This window comes from Silurus aristotelis (assembly GCF_946808225.1).
Source record: "Silurus aristotelis genome assembly, chromosome: 12".
Lineage (NCBI taxonomy): Eukaryota > Metazoa > Chordata > Actinopteri > Siluriformes > Siluridae > Silurus > Silurus aristotelis.
Window position 1 is genome coordinate 5971499 of NC_139585.1, and position 18714 is coordinate 5990212.

Genomic DNA, 18714 nt, shown 5'->3' on the forward strand with positions numbered 1-18714 from the left:
TTGTTTTTATATTTTTTATATTTTTGTCTAATATTAGAAAATATTTGATATTATTTTTACCAAGCAGGCACTTGATTAAAAATTGATTTAAACGTAAATTGTTCAAAACGTTAAAAATAATAAACTGCGTTAATAAAAAAACTACAAGCAATTTGATATTTTTCATTCCTTCCCCCTAAATGTATCGAAATCCCTTCAGCTCCCACTAAACATAACATGCCTCCAGTAGAAAGCAAACAAATTGCCAATAGAAACCAATAGGGTTAAAGCAATACAGTTCCCATTATGGCCATTAAAGCAAGTACTTACTGAGAGAAGTGGATAATGTTAGTGGGGTTTTTTTTTAGGCAGCATGTAAACATTTTGTCCTCAAAGTTGATGTGTTAGAAACATGAAGAATGGGGAAGCGTAAGGAATTGAGTGAATTTGGCTGCGCACAAATCTCCACAAACACCCTTCAAAATCTAGCGGAGCCTCTTCCCAGAAGAATGGTATTATAGAGGGTATTATAAGAGGAAATGAGGATTCATGTGGGATGGGATGTTCAAAACGCACAGACAAATTGGTGAAACGGCCGACGGTAAATTCCACGCATGCGCACACGTCTGTCTTCGAGCAGAAATGTTGAATTCAGGTTGGTTCTAGAGAGAGAAATTGATTAAACAAATTAATATTTTTTTGTTATTGTACATCCTTTTCAATCAAAAGCATTTCTCTAATCATGTGCTTCAAACGAGAGTTCCATGAAAGTAGCTCCAGTGTGTTTTTTTTTTTTTATCATCAGCGACATAGCAATCTCGGGTAAACGTACGGCCAACGCCCTTACCCAAACAAATCCACGCTCTCGCGGGCAGCGGTGCAAACACAAGCGTCACCTTTGAAACATATCATTATATCCATTAGCCTTGACACGTCCAATACAAACATTTCAGCAAGCGCTTGGTGCGTGAGCCCTAAAGCATCCTGTCCTCCAGAGCCTTTGAAGTTTTGCTCCGATATGTGGAGGGTACACAAGAAGTCGCATTGCACAAGTGTGCAGTCGTCGGTTCTAAAACATCCTTCAGCTTTCAGTTTATTGAGCAGTTCTGACTGCAGCTTTTTTTTTTTATAGTATTTCCTATTATTAATATTAATGGTGATGATAAACTTAACAACATCTGACTACTACTTTTTCTTTTGGCTGCTCCCATTAGGGGGCGCTACAGCGGATCATCCGTCTCCATACCCCCCCTGTCCTCTACATCTGCCTCTTTCAAACCAACTTACCTGCATGTCTTTCTTCACCACATCCTTGGTCTTCCTCTTTTCCTTCTTCCTGGTGGCTCCATCCTCAGCATTCTCCTACTGATATACCCCATGTCCCTCCTCTGCACATGTTCAAACCCTCTCAATGGAGCCTTTCTCACTTTGTCCCCAAAACGTCCTACATGTGCTGTCCCCAGTCACTCCCAATGAAATTCTCGCTTATCTGACTCCGAGCCTAATTTTTTTTCTCACTTGTAATGACCCACGTATATGACACACAGCATTACATACGCGAGTGACGCACTACTAAGTATTGATACCAGGGGGCGTGACGGTACGCAAAATTCACTGTTTGGTCCGTAACTCGGTTTCGCTTAAGTCCCGATTCGCTACGGAATGCAAAACATAAAATTGCTTCAGTTTATTATTATTAACGTTGGTGCGCAACAATTTTTCAAACAATTTTAAATGGAATGCTTGTATAAGATATTTTATAATAGTTTATAAAAAATCTAATCAAATGAATGCAGTAGACTATTTTATTGATTAAACTGAGAAATTGAATAAATTGGCCCAAATGAAATTGATGAAATAGAATTTAATAAATTGAAAAATGAAATGAAATAGTTTACATTTGTTAGAACCTGTTATACAGTAATACAGATGTGTATATAAGTGTGTGCTTCAGGAAGGATGTTGCTTTACATGGGAGTGAAAGATCTGCAATACAGCTACAATCTCAACCTCATTGAACATTTTTGGGATGAATGTGAATATATACTTATTGAAACCCAAACAGGGTCGGAAGATTTAGTGCAGGACAAAAGGACATGGTAAAAGCACACGGATCGAATTAGTCTGTTCTGCTTGTTGTGGCTGGAAGCGAAACCGAACCCGGCGCAGGATCATGTGGACTTCAGAAGTCCAAATATTTTTACACTGGGGTTTGAGCGCAATCGGACCTCGAGCGGGTCCAGCAGCGGCGACGGACCAACCGATCGCTCTTGTTGTTGAAATTTGCATTTGGATATTTATTGACTTAATAGCGAAAGTGTGTCGGGGTGACGGCGTTGTTTTGGAATCGTAAATGAAATACAGAGCTGCTTCGTAGGAAGAAAAAACTCTTTGAGAGTACACTCTTCTTATCCGTAAAGATGTTTTCCGGTCGCATGGTTTTCTAGAAAAAAGGGCTGCGTTCTCTTTAAAAGTTTCCACTGCAGTAAAATGAAGCGGTTTTTTTTTTCATTTAAAACGGGATAAAGAAAATACAGACTAATCAACAAACAGAGGCTGAAAACACACACACACACACACACACACGTAATGTACATGTACTGCTATATTAATGAAGAGTTTCTATATTTGAATTAAAAAGGTAAGGAAATGTGGTTAAGATGTTGGACCCCTGATCAGAAGGTTGTAAGTTCAAATCCCACCACTACTAAGCTGCTTAAGATCTCAAGTGCTTAAGTGAAGCAAGTCCCTTAACCCTCAGCTTCTCAGTTGTACTGTAGTGTAAGTCACTCTGGATAAGGGCTTCTGCTAAATGCTGTAAATATAAACTTTATAGACAAGCGTTCGTGAACATCTGACTCGGGCTGCAGCTATCGATTCTTGTGATCAAGTATTCTACGGATTATTCCGATGATTAATCTATTTAGTTAAAAAGTGCTTTTTCTTCATTAAAGAGCGAAACTAAATATACAAGAGAAAATAAGACGGGTCTCCTAAAAAGAAAAAAATTGCGTACAAGGAAATCTGTTAAAACTTAACCCATTTAGTGCATTTAATGTCCATATTACATCAAAATACAAATATATCCATTAAAAAAAAAGATAATAATAATATTTCTTTGGTCTGAATCGTACGAAAGCCTGTTTCCGCCACATTCAAAAAAAGTTATTGTCTCGCAATAACGACTTCATTGCTCGCGATTCCGACTTCATTTCTCGCGATTACATCTGTTTCTCGCAATTACGACTTTATTTCTAACAATTACGACTTCATTCCTCGCAATTACAACTTCCTTCCTCGCGATTCCGACTTCATTCCTCGCAGTTACGACTTCATTCCTCACAATTACGACTTCATTCCTTGCAATTACGACTTTATTTCTTGCATTTCTTGCAAACATCCCAAGTTTCTGGTGCATCCACTTTTAACCATGAAGTTTGAAGCTGTTGGTGTATGAGCGCAGCTCCTCTGCTTCATCGGTCATGTTCAGGCTCCTCCAGAGCTGACTGTTACACAGAGTTCTCTCCAGGGATCCGAGGCTCAGTTTGATATCATGAGATTCTATTGATTTGTAGTCCGTTTTATTTTTAATGTGTGAAGTTTTCTGGCACTGCTACGGGGGTGACGCTGCCCGATTGGCTTTAAAATGTAGCTGGAAGTGCGCGAAAAAATAGTCGGAATTGCGAAAAGGGGAAAAATTGAAATTGTGAGAAGGGAATTTCTTTTTTTTTTTTTTTTTATGGCGGGAATCAGAAATAGATTTACTTGCCACGTTAGTTTTTACTTACAAAGCATTTGTTTTGGTGATGCTTCCAGTTGCACATTTATTATAAGATAAATTAAAAAAGAAATACAATAAGAGAAAGTATGAGCACTTTTTTATATATATAATAACAAAATAATATTATAAATAAATAAACCGTGTTATTGCAGAGAAAAATGTAAAAGTAAAATTTAGGGGAAAAGATAAACACTGCGTCTTTTTGTTAAAAGTGCTGAAAAGTAATTGAAATGAAGAGTTGAATTAAGGTGAGTCATGCCTTCGCCTCTGTCATCTAATCACTGATCTCTCTCGCTCTTCTCACACACACACACACACACACACACTTGAAAGCACTATGTACAACATTAAGAACAGCAGTCGTGTGGACTTTTCTGCAGTAGAAGACAAAAATAACCTTTTTTTTTTTTGCTCCTTATCTGAAGCTCCTTTTAATATATGGACTTGTATATACTTGGCTGTGAATTTGACCCAGACTTTAGCTGCTTTTAATAAAAAAGAAAGAAAAAATAGAGTCAGCGGACGTGAGTAACGAGTAGAAGCGTTGGTTAGGCAGGGTTTGATCTCACACGGGCGCTGAAACACTCCTCGTGCGCTGAAACACTCCTCGTGCGCTGAAACACTCCTCGTGCGCTGAAACACTCCTCCCTGCCCTGAAACACTCCTCCGTGCGCTGAAACACTCCTCCGTGCGCTGAAACACTCCCCCGTGCGCTGAAACACTCCCCCGTGCGCTGAAACACTCCTCCGTGCGCTGAAACACTCCTCCGTGCGCTGAAACACTCCTCCGTGCCCTGAAACACTCCTCGTGCCCTGAAACACTCCCCGTGCGCTGAAACACTCCCCGTGCGCTGAAACACTCCCCGTGCGCTGAAACACTTACAGTGAGGAAAATGAGTATTTGAACACCCTGCTATTTTGCAAGTTCTCCCACTTAAAAATCATGGAGGGGTCTGAAATTGTCATCGTAGGTGCATGTCCACTGTGAGAGACATAATCTAAAAAAAAAATCCAGAAATCACAATATGATTTTTTTTACTATTTATTTGTATGATACAGCTGCAAATAAGTATTTGAACACCTGAGAAAGTCAATGTTAATATTTGGTACAGGAGCCTTTGTTTGCAATTACAGAGGTCAAACGTTTCCTGTAGTTTTTCACCAGGTTTGCACACACTGCAGGAGGGATTTTGGCCCACTCCTCCACACAGATCTTCTATAGATCAGTCAGGTTTCTGGCCTGTCGCTGAGAAACACGGAGTTTGAGCTCCCTCCAAAGATTCTCTATTGGGTTTAGGTCTGGAGACTGGCTAGGCCATGCCAGAACCTTTATGTGCTTCTTACAGAGCCACTCCTTGGTTATCCTGGCTGTGTGCTTCGGGTCATTGTCATGTTGGAAGACCCAGCCTCGACCCATCTTCAATGCTCTAACTGAGGGAAGGAGGTTGTTCCCCAAAATCTCGCAATACATGGCCCCGGTCATCCTCTCCTCAATACAGTGCAGTCGCCCTGTTCCATGTGCATAAAAACACCCCCAAAGCATTATGCTACCACCCTCATGCTTCACAGTAGGTATGGTGTTCTTGGGATGGTACTCATCATTCTTCTTCCTCCAAACACCTTTAGTGGAATTTTGACCCAAAAGTTCTATTTTGGTCTCATCTGACCACATGACTTTCTCCCATGACTCCTCTGGATCATCCAAATGGTCATTGGCAAACTTAAGACGTGCCTGGACATGTGCTGGTTTAAGCAGGGGAACCTTCCGTGCCATGCATGATTTCAAACCATGACGTCTTAGTGTATTACCAACAGTTACCTTGGAAACGGTGGTCCCAGCTCTTTTCAGGTCATTGACCAGCTCCTCCCGTGTAGTTCTGGGCTGATTTCTCACCTTTGTTAGGATCATTGAGACCCCACGAGGTGAGATCTTGCATGGAGCCCCAGTCCGAGGGAGATTGACAGTCATGTTTAGCTTCTTCCATTTTCTAGTGATTGCTCCAACAGTGGACCTTTTTTCACCAAGCTGCTTGGCAATTTCCCCGTAGCCCTTTCCAGCCTTGTGGAGGTGTACAATTTTGTCTCTAGTGTCTTTGGACAGCTCTTTGGTCTTGGCCATGTTAGTAGTTGGATTCTTACTGATTGTATGGGGTGGACAGGTGTCTTTATGCAGCTAACGACCTCAAACAGGTGCATCTAATTTAGGATAATAAATGTAGTGGAGGTGGACATTTTAAAGGCAGACTAACAGGTCTTTGAGGGTCAGAATTTTAGCTGATAGACAGGTGTTCAAATGCTTATTTGCAGCTGTATCATACAAATAAATAGTTTAAAAATCATATATTGTGATTTCTGGATTTTTTTTTTTTAGATTATGTCTCTCACAGTGGACATGCACCTACGATGACAATTTCAGACTCCTCCATGATTTCTAAGTGGGAGAACTTGCAAAATAGCAGGGTGTTCAAATACTTATTTTCCTCACTGTATTATAGCAGCTGCTCTGCACTTCATGTGCATTAGGCGACTAAATCGAATAGAAAAATAGATTAGCATGTAACTCTGTATTCTAATTGGCTGAAGTATGAATAATCGATTGTTTTAATTCCATATCTCTCTCTCTTTCTCTTCGTTCTCAGCCCCCTCCATGCCGTATCGTTCGCTCTGGCTTGCGGGATCCCCGGCGTGACCTTGCTGACTCTGGCCGTGAACCCGCTGACAGGCTTCCTGGGGGCTCTGAACATCTTCCTGTACACGTGCTGTTACACCCCACTGAAGCGTCTCAGCATCATCAACACATGGGTGGGCTCGGTGGTGGGGGCGATCCCTCCCATCATGGGCTGGACCGCTGCTACAGGCGCTCTTGATCCAGGTTTGAGCAGCATACGCATGCCTACTAACTCACTATACACACACACACTTCTATGTATATATGTATGTTTACGTTACACAAGTGCATTCGGCTCTTTTCAGGGTTTTTTTTTTTTCCAGGCCAAATACAGTAAAACACAAAACATTTAATTGAAATGAATTAATGAAAACATTTTAATTAGTGATTTAAAATGGGTTAAATATGATTTTTTTTTAAATGCATCAATACAGATGTTTACCAAGTATTAAAACTTGTAAAACTTTTGGCAAATTTTTAAATGTTTATTTGTAAAAAGGAAAAAATTCAGATCATTAAAAACTGATTAAAACTTGTAACATTTGTGTGTATAAAGTATTGAATTGCCTGAATTCAAATGAATAAAATGTGATTTAAACATTAAATTTGTGTGTAAAACAAACAAAAAAAAAATAAAAGATTTTAATGGCCATTAAAAAATGCAAAAAAATTCAGATCAACAAAAAGTGAATAAAACTTGTTACATTTGTGTCAACATAGTTATTTTTTATTCAAAAGGCTATTTTAAATGTGCAAAAAATTCAGAGAATTAACTTTTTATAATTTTTTTTTTCCTTTGTGTGTAAAAAATTCACTGAAATGGCTGTTTAGGAAATAAAAAAATTCAGATTTTTAAAAGGTTATTAAAACGTTTGTTAAAAAAATATACATATATATATATAAAAATTTTTCTAAAAATGATTTTTTTTTTCATATTTATAAATGGCAGTTAAAAATATTCTTAGATTTTTAATTATTATTTTTTTTTTAATATTCTTAAATGATTGTGGAGGGCAAAAAAAAAATAAAAAATTAATCTGATCTTGACAGACACACACACACACACACACACACACAATTCACAGCACTGTCTTCTCATTTTGATCTGGTCTGAGTAGACGTGTGACCCGTGGCTCGTCATAAACAGCGCCCGAGTTACTAATTGCTGTGTGCTTTGTGTGGTGGGAAAGAAGAGCTTACTGTTTCAGATCCCATGTTTTCCCAGAGGGTTTAGCTGCGCGTGTGTTTACACAAGCAGAGCTGAACACACACAGACACACACACACACACAGACAGTGTGGAGTTTCATGCTCGGCTGCTCAGACTCGGCCTGCCGCACTGCTGCTGTTGCTTTTCTCCAGTCCAGGAGCTGAAACACAAACCTCACGCTTTCTCTCGCATCTTTCTCATTTCTAGCGTGAGAATTTACTACAATGCTTTTTTTCAGTCTGTATTTTATGTTTGGTTGTTTTTTTTTTCTTTCTCAATGTTAAGAATTTAAAGTTCAAAACTAATAAAAAGGACATTAAGGCACTTTGGTGGATGTTCTACGTTTCGTACAATCATTCGTTTCATGCTTTTATTATGATCTTCAATCTCTTTATCATTAATCCCTTCATCTCGTCCTCCAGGTGCTCTGCTCCTGGGCGCGTTCCTCTACTCGTGGCAGTTCCCTCACTTCAACGCTCTGAGCTGGAACCTGAGAGAGGACTACTCACGCGGCGGCTACCGCATGATGTCCGTCACGCACCCTGCACTGTGCAGACGCGTGGCCCTCCGTCACAGCGTCTCCCTGATCGGCTTGTCCGCGCTCGGCCCCGTGCTGGACGTCACCACCTGGACTTTCCCGCTCGTCTCTCTGCCCATCAACCTGTACATCAGCTACCTGGCCTTCCGCTTCTATCAGCACGGAGAGCGCCAGAGCGCCCGCAAGCTCTTCTTCTGTAGCCTTTGGCACCTGCCCATGCTCCTGCTGCTCGCCCTGACCTGCAAGAAACCACGCCCCGTGGAGGAGGCGGGGCCACCAGGGTCCACCGGCACAGCTATCGCATTACACGCTTCCTCATAATGCTAAAACTTTTTATTTCTTTCAAGAACGGCAGCTTTGACCGCAAGAGTAACCACGTAAAAAGTCCAGTCGATACAGTTGAGAACCACGATGTTCCTGCACTCCCTCACATCTGAAAAGTGTGTAAATATGTTAATTATTAAAAGCAAATGAAAAAAAGAAATCCATCCACGCGATAGCAGAAGGCAGACTCGCTGCATGAGTCAGGCTACGGTACAAATATTTCGAGAATTGGATCCAGAGTTGGGTCTGGAGTGCGCCGGAGCATGTAATGTAGCACTCCGCGGAGTCGCAGCTCAGGTGCAAAGCCAAAAATCTCTTCCCCTGGAGCTGGGAACATTCTGCTAGCGCTGGTGCTGGTCTAGAAAACTCCAGACATTAGAACCGAGACGTCCCTTTCCTTCATTGCCATGTGTTTGAGTTGAACTGATGTATCATTGGATATGGGAACACAATATTCTCATAGACGCTTCGCTGGTTGCTAGTAAACAGTCTTTATTCTTCAGTGGCTTATTGTTTTTATCCAAAAATAATTAAACCAAATACTAAGGTTCATGCCATGTTTTAATCACAAGGGTCTATTTGTCAGACAATACGCTATCCACAAGTTTCAGAATGCTCTGATCTGATTGGCTATCCATACTCCTTTTTCAAAAAAGCAACAGAAGGTTTTTTTTTATTTTTTTTTTTTTATGAGAAGTTCTTATGACTCTGGACCCGCAGTCCCTTCCTGAAGAACCAGAACTGACTCAAGGGGTGGGAAAGGATTCTTGGAGAACCTTGGCGTTGGCTTTCAGCCGTCCTCCATACTGTATACAACCTCTTGATGTTGCCTAATGTCTACATCTGACCTCACTGTATAAATACATCGGTTGTGTGAGCTGTTAGAGAACGTGTGTTCTTTCTAATAAATACATTTGAATCCTTCGTTTAGTTTTTTTCAGTGTATGTTTTCATTCGGTGGTGTTTTTCACACTACTCAGTGGCCTGTTTTGTTATATTCTGTTATAAATCACCTGATTAAGGTTTCATTCACCCAGAGTAATACAAGGTCAGAGAATTTCGAGACTAGCGGTGCTAACTGATGCTATTCTGACCCACGCTGCAACGAGTCGTTCGAGGTGTTCCGAGTGGACCGTGCGCTTCAAGAGCGGAACGTCAGTGGAAGACGACGAGAGATCGGGAAGACCTTCAACGAGCTCAACCCCCCCAAAATGTGGAAACCATTCAGCTACTTGTGCATGATGATCGTCGGAGAACAATCCACATCATCTCACATCGAGAGCTATAAAACTGGTGCTAATCTGGCCACATGCTTTACCACGTCTGCTATTCTGACCACATGTGCACCCTGTCACTGAGCTCTCTACGGAAACAACGTGATCTCACTACCGCACCCGCGCTACTCACCAGATTCAGCTCCCGAGGACTTTGCCTTCTTAGCGAAGATGCGGATCAAAGCTTGCAGTTTTGACACCGTTGTGGAGATCCAGCACGTTTTGCAGAAGGCGTTTCGAAAAGAAGACTTCCGGGACACGTTCCAGAAGCGGCAGGAACGCTGGGGGGGGCGCTGTATCGCTGCACAGGGGGACTATTTTGAAGGTGATGGTGTATAAACGTAGATAAATAAAGTACTTTCCTGTAAACAGATAAACTCGAAAGAGTTTTTGATAGCACCTCGTACAACACGGGCAGGATGTCATCCTTTATAAAGCGCAAGAAATCTGTCATTCATAACTTTCCTGTCAGGTCCAAAAATGTCTATACAAGGAGATGAACGGACGGATGGATGGATCTTTGACATTGCAAAGTTTGGTTACACAGCAATAAAATACAGTTTAGCATCTAATCTACCAGAAGTGCAAATAAAATATGTATAATTATATTATGCTGATTATATATTCATAATTTATCTTCTGCACCTCGGATTAATCGGAGAAAAAGCGTATCCCCGGTAAGGATGAAAAGTCCGATTTGGTTGATGAGAATATTCCTGAGCTCTTTGGGAACCGAAGTCTGAAAAGTGTTTAAATATGTGAACTATTTCTAATAAAGAAAATAGAAAAGCAATAACATGTACCAGGATCCCTAAATGAGTCACGTTATGACACAAATGATAGAGAATTCGATCCGTTTGGATCTGGAGCGCTTTGAAACACTTCAAGCACCACTTTTTTTGAGTTGCAGCTCAGGTGTGAGGCCAAAAATTCCTTTCCTGTGACTCGATTGCTAAGCGAGCCAGCTACATGGGTACGCTAGATCTTTTAATAACCAGCCGCCTTTTTTGCTAACATGGTGCCAGTTTATAGGGCTTTTGAAGAACTGAACCATGTGTTTCCACCATTTCCAAATGAGTTGCTGCTGGTTTCTGTTCAGATCACTAATATATGAAACTATATAATAAATGTGAAAATTTGGTCTCAAGTTTGTCATTTCGTGTTAATAATAACTTGAAAGAACACAATTGGAAACAGGATAAAACTAAACATTCAATTAAAACTAAAGTAGATTATTAAGTTTATTGTGTGTGTGTGTGTGTGTGTGTGTGTGTGTGTGTGTGTGTGTGTGTGTCTGTGTGTTAGCCATTGCTGTGCTACATTACTAAAGTAATATTGAATGAAATAAACCTTATACACAACAGTTTTATAAGCAAGAATGAAACAATAGGAGCTGACATTTCCCAAAAAACCTTGGAGCGGGTGTAGCCTGTTGCCATGGCAATAAACCTGACTGACACGACAGCTCATATTAACCGCACCAGCATTTTTTTATATAATAAACTAATGCTACAATCGCAATATTATAATGAAATGAAGCAACACTGCGAAATGTCCCAGTATTTGTATACTCAGTATAAACATTTTGTGTAGCTTCAGTCCTCTAATTCGATCAAACTGTTACTGTCACAATGCTGGAGACAGAAGTGTATCCACCTGTTCCCTATGTCCCATGAGGCTTTGCGCGAACTACGGGTGGAACTTCGGGTAGGACATAAACCATCATTTACTGTGCACAAAAAAATATCATTGTACCCAACATGGTAATATTTTAAAACTATGTTCTGAAACAGTCGTTAAAGACACCGAATATAAAGATTGTAGATCTTTAAAGAAGTAGATGCCGACCCCACAAACATCCAGAACCATCCAGAGACGTTCTAGTGCCAATTGGATCCCACTACATGTGTGGAGTTTTGACACTGGACCTCCTTGAGTGTTTAAAGGCTCTGGCATGGAGAAGCTGGTGTTGGATCTGTGATGATCTCAAATGTTGAGCTATTTTATGAGTTGCTCAGTAGCTCCTGGTTTTATAACCACAATGACTGTATAAGACTATAGAAAGAACATTACTTATAACCTTATACTCCAGTGCTCATGTTAGTTCTCACTCTCCAGTGTTCTGTAGTGTTTAAAGACTATAATCACACTCTTGATGTCACCCAAATGAGGATGGGTTCCCCTTTTGAGTCTGGTTCCTCTCAAGGTTTCTGCCTCATAACATCTAAGGGAGTTTTTCCTTGCCACAGTCGCCACGGCTGCTCATCAGGGATAAATGCACATCATTCACCTTCACTGTTGATTTGTGTAAAGCTGCTTTGAGACAATGTCTGTTGTGAAAAGCGCTATAGAAATAAACTTGACTTGACTTGGAATTGATGATGATTTTATTATATCTGAGCCCTAACTAGTGTTTTACATCTAGAAGGCAAGAAAGTAGAGTAAGAAAGACTATTATTTCTTCTAAAACGGTAGAGAATGCAGATGGGAAGGTCCGCTCTACCTTTAGTTTTGCGTATATACGAGGGGGTATCAAAGTTTCGAGACTTATTCATCTACAATTTTACACGGTCGCCCTCAAAATAGTCCCCTTGCACAGCGATACAGCGCCCCCAGCGTTCCTGTCGCTTCCGGAACGTGTCCTGGAAGTCTTGTCGAAACGTGTCAAGCACCTTCCGCGATTCGCGCCGGATCTTTACAATGCTGTCAAAATGCCGACCTTTGAGCTTCATCTTCAGGAACAGAGCGAAGTCTGCAGGAGGATCTGGTGAGAACGGTGGTCATAATAGCGGGCGTGGTAACCAATGTGGGCAGATGTAGCACCAGTTTCACAGCCCTTGATGTTCACAGGACGATGTCTTTAAGCACACTGACTTCTGAAGGTCGGTGCTCCCTGTGACTGTGTGTGCAGCCTTGTGCTGTCATTGGTTGGCATGTTACAGGACTAGTGTCGAAACATTTCGATGCCACTTTGAAGTGCAACCAAGAACAGCACATGTTTCTGAGATTTACGATTTTAACATTTTCCAGTCTGAAAAACAAACCACACGAACAAAACATCAATCAGTCAACGTGGAACTTAATAGTGTAGTTACTTGGAAGATATATAATCGTTTTATAATCCCCTAGGAAACAAGTGGAAAGGGATGTCTTTGGTCTCCACTTGAACTGAGACCCAAACCTGTTCCAGCATGATGATACCCCAGTGCACAATGTGAGCTCCATGAAGATCTGGTTGGACTCGAAGATCTCCTGCTATAGAGCTCTGACTTTAACCCTATTATACACCTTTGGCATGAATGTGAACGCTGACGGCACCCCAGACCTCCTCGCCTCACCTACATCCCTACCTGACTTTACTAACACATTCTAGTGAAACATCTTCCCAGAAGAGTGGAGGTTGCTCTAACAACAAATGGAGACTAAATATGGAATGGAATGTTAAAAAAAAATGCACATACATATGATTGTTATGATTGTTTCATATAGTGTCTGTAGTGTCTTGGTAACTCCAACGCTTGAGAACTTGGGTGGTGAACTTCATTTAGGTGTACATTTGATTCTTGGCTGAACAACTCCAACTCAAATCTACACTCGCTCCAGGACGTTGGAGCTTTCATTTATTCCCTCCTCTTTACTTTTTGTGGTTATAGCGGTGTCTGGCTTCTCTAGCCACATTCGGCTAGCGTGTCACCCCATGGGATCAGGGGAGGATCGACCTCTGCACCTGTCCAACTGCAACATCTGATCCCCTTTTCCATGGTCTCTCTCACACACACACACACACACACACACACACACACACACACACACACACACACACACACACACACACACACACACACACTCTCCGTCAGCACCTCAGCCTGCTCTCCTCCTGCTCTCCTCCTGCTCCTCCTCCTTCCAGCTCTCCACAGGAGGAATTTAACCCGGATGGAGGGATGTGAACGAGACGTCTCCCCATAAAAAAGGTCCTGGTCCGGATGCAGCGTGATTTGTGTTCGGGCTTAGATGGAAAAGGAAAGAGAGATGGAGACAGCTGGTCCTGCTGCGTGTCCAGATTGAATGTCAACGCCACACTCACACCAGTATGCAGTTCGACAGACGCACAAACGCTCTGCTTTTTTGTTGGTCTGCCTGCTTCGCTTTACAGGTTGCTCGATCTCTTTTTCTCAGTCAAGCTATTATTACTTTTTTTGGTTTATTTTGATTATCTCAGATTTTACGATGTATACATTTCCAGGATATGAAAATGCTTTTATTGTTGCTTTATGATGAATCTGAGAAGGAGAAGTGTCTTCTGTTCTGCTTTAATTTCTACACAGTGTTCTAAGCCAAGGTAAGCCTGCTGACCTCAGGGGTGGGGGGATTTCATGTTTATCTTAAATACTTGCTAGATGCAGCTTTTATTATTAATATTATTACATGATTCAGAGGGATATCTCAGAGCATCACACTCGGAGCATTGGACATAAAACCACACTAAAGCAAACAGGACGATCCCTGGGACGAGTTTGTTCCCTCTGACCTTCTGACCTGTCGCTGTGTCAGTGGTTCATCCTGCACACACTACAGAACCTCTGATGCTGTAGGAACAGAGGTTATGGGTGCAAAAGGAAATTTTATAACAATAAATAAATACACACATGAATAATTGTAGATAGATAGATAGATAGATAGATAGATAGATAGATAGATAGATAGATAGATAGATAGATAGATAGATAGATAGATAGATAGACAGACGGATAGACAGATAGACGGACAGACAGACGGACGGACAGACGGACGGACGGACGGACGGACAGACAGACAGACAGACAGAAAGACAGACAGACAGACAGATAGATAGATAGATAGATAGATAGATAGATAGATAGATAGATAGATAGATAGATAGATAGATAGATAGATAGATAGAGCGCACACACCATCTGCCTCATTATGCACCTATATATTTTGTTAGCAACTTATTTATTTATTAATTTTATTAATAACTCTTTAATTACCTTATTGTTTACTCGCTCATTCAATTATTTGTTAAAGTTTTTTGCTACTGCTGCCATTATTTTCAAATGCATTTTTATTTTTTTATTTATACTTGTTTATTTTTTTATTTATACTTGTTTATTTATATATTCATACATTTTTATTTACTTCTTTTTTTTTTTTTTAAGCTTAGTTATATACCAATTAGTTACTAACTTCCTAATGTATTTGTTTACTTACTTTTCTTACTTTCTTACTTATTCAATTGAATGCTAATATTTTACATTAATGTTTACTCGGGGTTTTTTTCTGGGTGAATTCTTTTTAGTTGCTCAATTCAATTTAGTTCAGTTCAGTTTTATTTGTATAGAGTTTATTTAATAATCGACATTGTCCCAAAGCAGAGATCAAGAGGTTATAAATGTACATGTTATATGTAAGTACCTATAAGTTTATTTCCTATAAGGTTTATTCCTATTTACTGAACCCTATTTACTTGTTTACTAAATGAACTTCACTTCATATTGTCTATAAAATTACTCTCATCATTTCTCACATAAGTGTTTACTTGTTTACTTACTGCTTCTGCACCCAAACATCCCACATGGATTCAGTGCGAAACCACAGACACATCAGACGTCTGGTATCTGATACAAGTGTGTAGGTTTTATTTATTTATTTATTTATTATCTGCAGGCTTGTAGGCTTCATAGATTGATGTAAACTGATTCTTCAGGATTCTGGTTTGATCTCTGGGCTTTTCTAAGAGCTTCACAGAAACGTGTTCGAGTCTGTAAAAGCTGCCATAATCCGGACTCATGATGTTTGGATTTCAGAGCGACAGGTCAGAGGGAACAACCTCGTCCCAGCTCCAGATCAGAGTTTCCATGGGATCAGTCCTGTTTACTTTAGTGTGGGTTTATGTATCTGCTTGGATTGTGATGCAATAAGATATAATAATAATGATAATAATAATAATAATAATAATAATAATAATAAAGCATTAAAAATCTGCATTATTAATACAGAAATGTAATGTGTAATGTGTAGATTAAAACATTATTTAATTTAATGGTATATTTAGCTTTTTATACTTAATTCATATTTTATATTAATTATTCATTATGTTGTTTCTGGCTGAGTCTGTACACACTGTATATCTAGTATAATTAAATAGGAATAAATTACAATGGAAGATTTTGCTATAAAATGTACGTAGCTCTGATAGATAGATAGATAGATAGATAGATAGATAGATAGATAGATAGATAGATAGATAGATAGATAGATAGATAGATAGATAGATAGATAGATAATTCTGAAGAATTCTCAGGACTGATTGGAAAAAATAAGTTTTATTTTATTAATGTCTATTTATTAACACAAATAAAAAATGTTGTTTATATATTTCACTGTGTATCGTTGAAATGACAATGAACTTAACTTATTACTTAACTTAATTTATTTATATATTTGTTTGTTTGTTTGTTTGTTTGTCAAGTCAAGGCTTTTATTAAGTAATTTTCTATAATGAAGAAGTGATTGTTTTGTTTGCATGTTTCAAAAATGAATACGGTTTCATGGAAACAGAAATGAGTTACGATTCGTATAAAAAAAAAAGTTTATCCGTTTATTATTAAATGTTTTCTTTTTTCTTTTTCTTTTCTTTTCTTTCTCTTTTTTTTTTTTTTTTTTTAGTAAATAAAGCTTCAGTAACAGTCTTTATGTTGTTGAAGGCGAAAATGAGCTCATGGTTCCTTTTTCACTGAAACTGCTCGAGTTAGAAATCAGACTTGATTGTAAAGTGAATTATTGCTTTTCCTCCAGTAAAGTTCAGTTTCAGAGCTTCAGATCCGCGTCTCCTTCACTCACACCGGGTTTAAGACTCGTTATAGATTTCTGACTCTGGATGAAGAATTATTTCCTCCAAGCGCAAAAACACACTGATTACCGGAACATTACAATAAACACAAATGACTTATTTCACTCTTATTATTTATATAACCATGTGATTATAACTAAAAATATACTTTTAAATGTATTCTGAAAAAAATGAAAAGTTTGAAATGAATTCAGGGCCCGCAAAATAATTTACAATTAGTGGTGTAAATAAACAAACTCCTGAATTCTGCATCCTGATGAATAATTAATGCGCTAATTAATTATATAATATCATATAACTTCCACTGCATTTAACCACACATGCAAAATTCATATTTTATTATTATTATAATTATTATTATTATTATTATAATTATTATTATTATTATTATTATTATTATTATTATTATTATTATTATTATTATTAATAATAATAATAATAATAATAATATTATGATTATTATTTATTGTGTTTTTGTTTTATGTAATAATTGTTTTTGCAAATAATGCATGGTGCTTTTGCGCGTGCCAGATGCTGGCCTCCATCTGACTGCGTGAACGCGCACTGGTTAAAAAAAAAAAGAAATATTGCCCTTATTTTTTCTATTGGTATATTTTGCCTTCGTCATGATTTATATTTTGTAATAGGAAAGTGTTTATTGTATTAATATTTATAAAAAGAGTTCGGCCGGTAAATAATGAGGAATAAATAAAAAGAGGACTTTCCTCAGAAGTTTCTCTCCATTAAAAGTGGAACTCGCTGCAAGTCTCTCTCTCTCTCTCTCTCTCTCTCTCTCTCTCTCTCTCTCTCTCTCTCTCTCTCTCTCTACGCGCCTCCTCTTCCTCTTTTCTGATTGGTCAGATTTTGTTAAGAAACTTGCAATTATGGAATCCTGGCGCTCCGATTAGCCACGGCGTGAGCCAATCACAGCTCTCTAAATCTCTTTATAAAGGTTCAGCGCAAAATCTAGAGGCGTGAATAAAACGAGTGAGGAAGAGAGAGAGAGAGAGAGAGAGAGACGGAGAGACGGAGAGAGAGAGAGAGAGAGAGAAGTTTGTTTCCATGTTCCTCTCCTCTTGTGGACATTAAGATCAGAAAGTGGTTTCCTCCTGGAGTTTCCACCGCGCTTTCATTTCTCCGCAACTTTAAATTTTTTTGGTATTTTTTTATTTTCTTTCTTTTTTTTTCTTTCTTTCTTTTCTTTTTTCTTTTTTGCTTTCATGGCTCGTGCATCCTGACCCACGCACGCGACTTTTCCCCCCTCCCCTGACACGTCCTGCGTGAAGATGTCCGGTCGGAGCACGGTCCACGTCGCACCCGTCGAGGCTTATGGAATATAGCCTGCTCCGCGCACATCATCACCACCACCTCCACCACCACCACCATCATCATCATCATCAGCTCTATGCTCTACCGGCTGCGAGTTCGGTGAGGCGGAAGCTCGCGCTGTTCGGCATCATGCTCGTGCTGTGGCTCTACGTGCTGTACTCGTGCGTGGGCTCGTGCGCCACCGTGCCGACTTTGCGCGCCGACCGGCGGCGACGTCCCGAGGACGCGTCGGGCACGAGTTTAGTGCCGCGCGCGCGCGCCTGGGAGGAGGACGACTACGACCGTAACGGAGTCGGCGTGTTTTCCCGAGACTTAAACACCGTCGAAGGCGGCGACGACGACGCGACGGAGATCGAGACACTCCCGCGTGAAGTCCTGAGCGCCAGCGAGACGGAGACGGAGATGGAGAAGCGCGGCGCGGACTCGGGAGGAGCCGCGGGAGTTGACGCGGGAGCGGAGCGGAGGTCTGCGGTGCACAGCGGCGGCTTGTCCTCCTTCTCCAACGGCTCCGGGGTGAAGCGGCTGCCGCAGGCCATCATCGTCGGCGTGAAGAAAGGCGGCACGCGCGCGCTGCTCGAGTTCCTCCGCGTGCACCCCGACGTGAGGGCGGCGGGGGCCGAGCCGCACTTCTTCGACCGTTTCTATGGCAACGGATTGCAGTGGTACAGGTGAGCACCAATCATGAGCTTTTTATTATTATTATTTATAATTATTACATTATGAAGGAAGAGTTGAAAAAAGT

General features: G+C 40.1%; 2 protein-coding genes across 2 annotated transcripts in view; both read left to right on the forward strand.

Moving 5' to 3' along the window:
• Positions 1–9422, forward strand: part of cox10 (cytochrome c oxidase assembly factor heme A:farnesyltransferase COX10) — a 52459-nt gene extending 43037 nt beyond the window's left edge. The window contains exons 6-7 of the mRNA XM_083556606.1: positions 6399–6631; positions 8059–9422. Of these exons, the coding sequence (XP_083412732.1) occupies positions 6399–6631; positions 8059–8495 (670 nt within the window). The 3' untranslated portion in view covers positions 8496–9422. The remainder of the gene's footprint in view (positions 1–6398; positions 6632–8058) is intronic.
• Positions 9423–17619: 8197 nt separating this feature from the next.
• The window catches only part of LOC310734497 (heparan sulfate glucosamine 3-O-sulfotransferase 3B1-like), a 23136-nt gene continuing 22041 nt past the window's right edge, over positions 17620–18714 (forward strand). Inside the window, exon 1 of the mRNA XM_083556622.1 lies at positions 17620–18640. Coding sequence (XP_083412748.1) covers positions 17973–18640 — 668 coding nt within the window. The 5' untranslated portion in view covers positions 17620–17972. The remainder of the gene's footprint in view (positions 18641–18714) is intronic.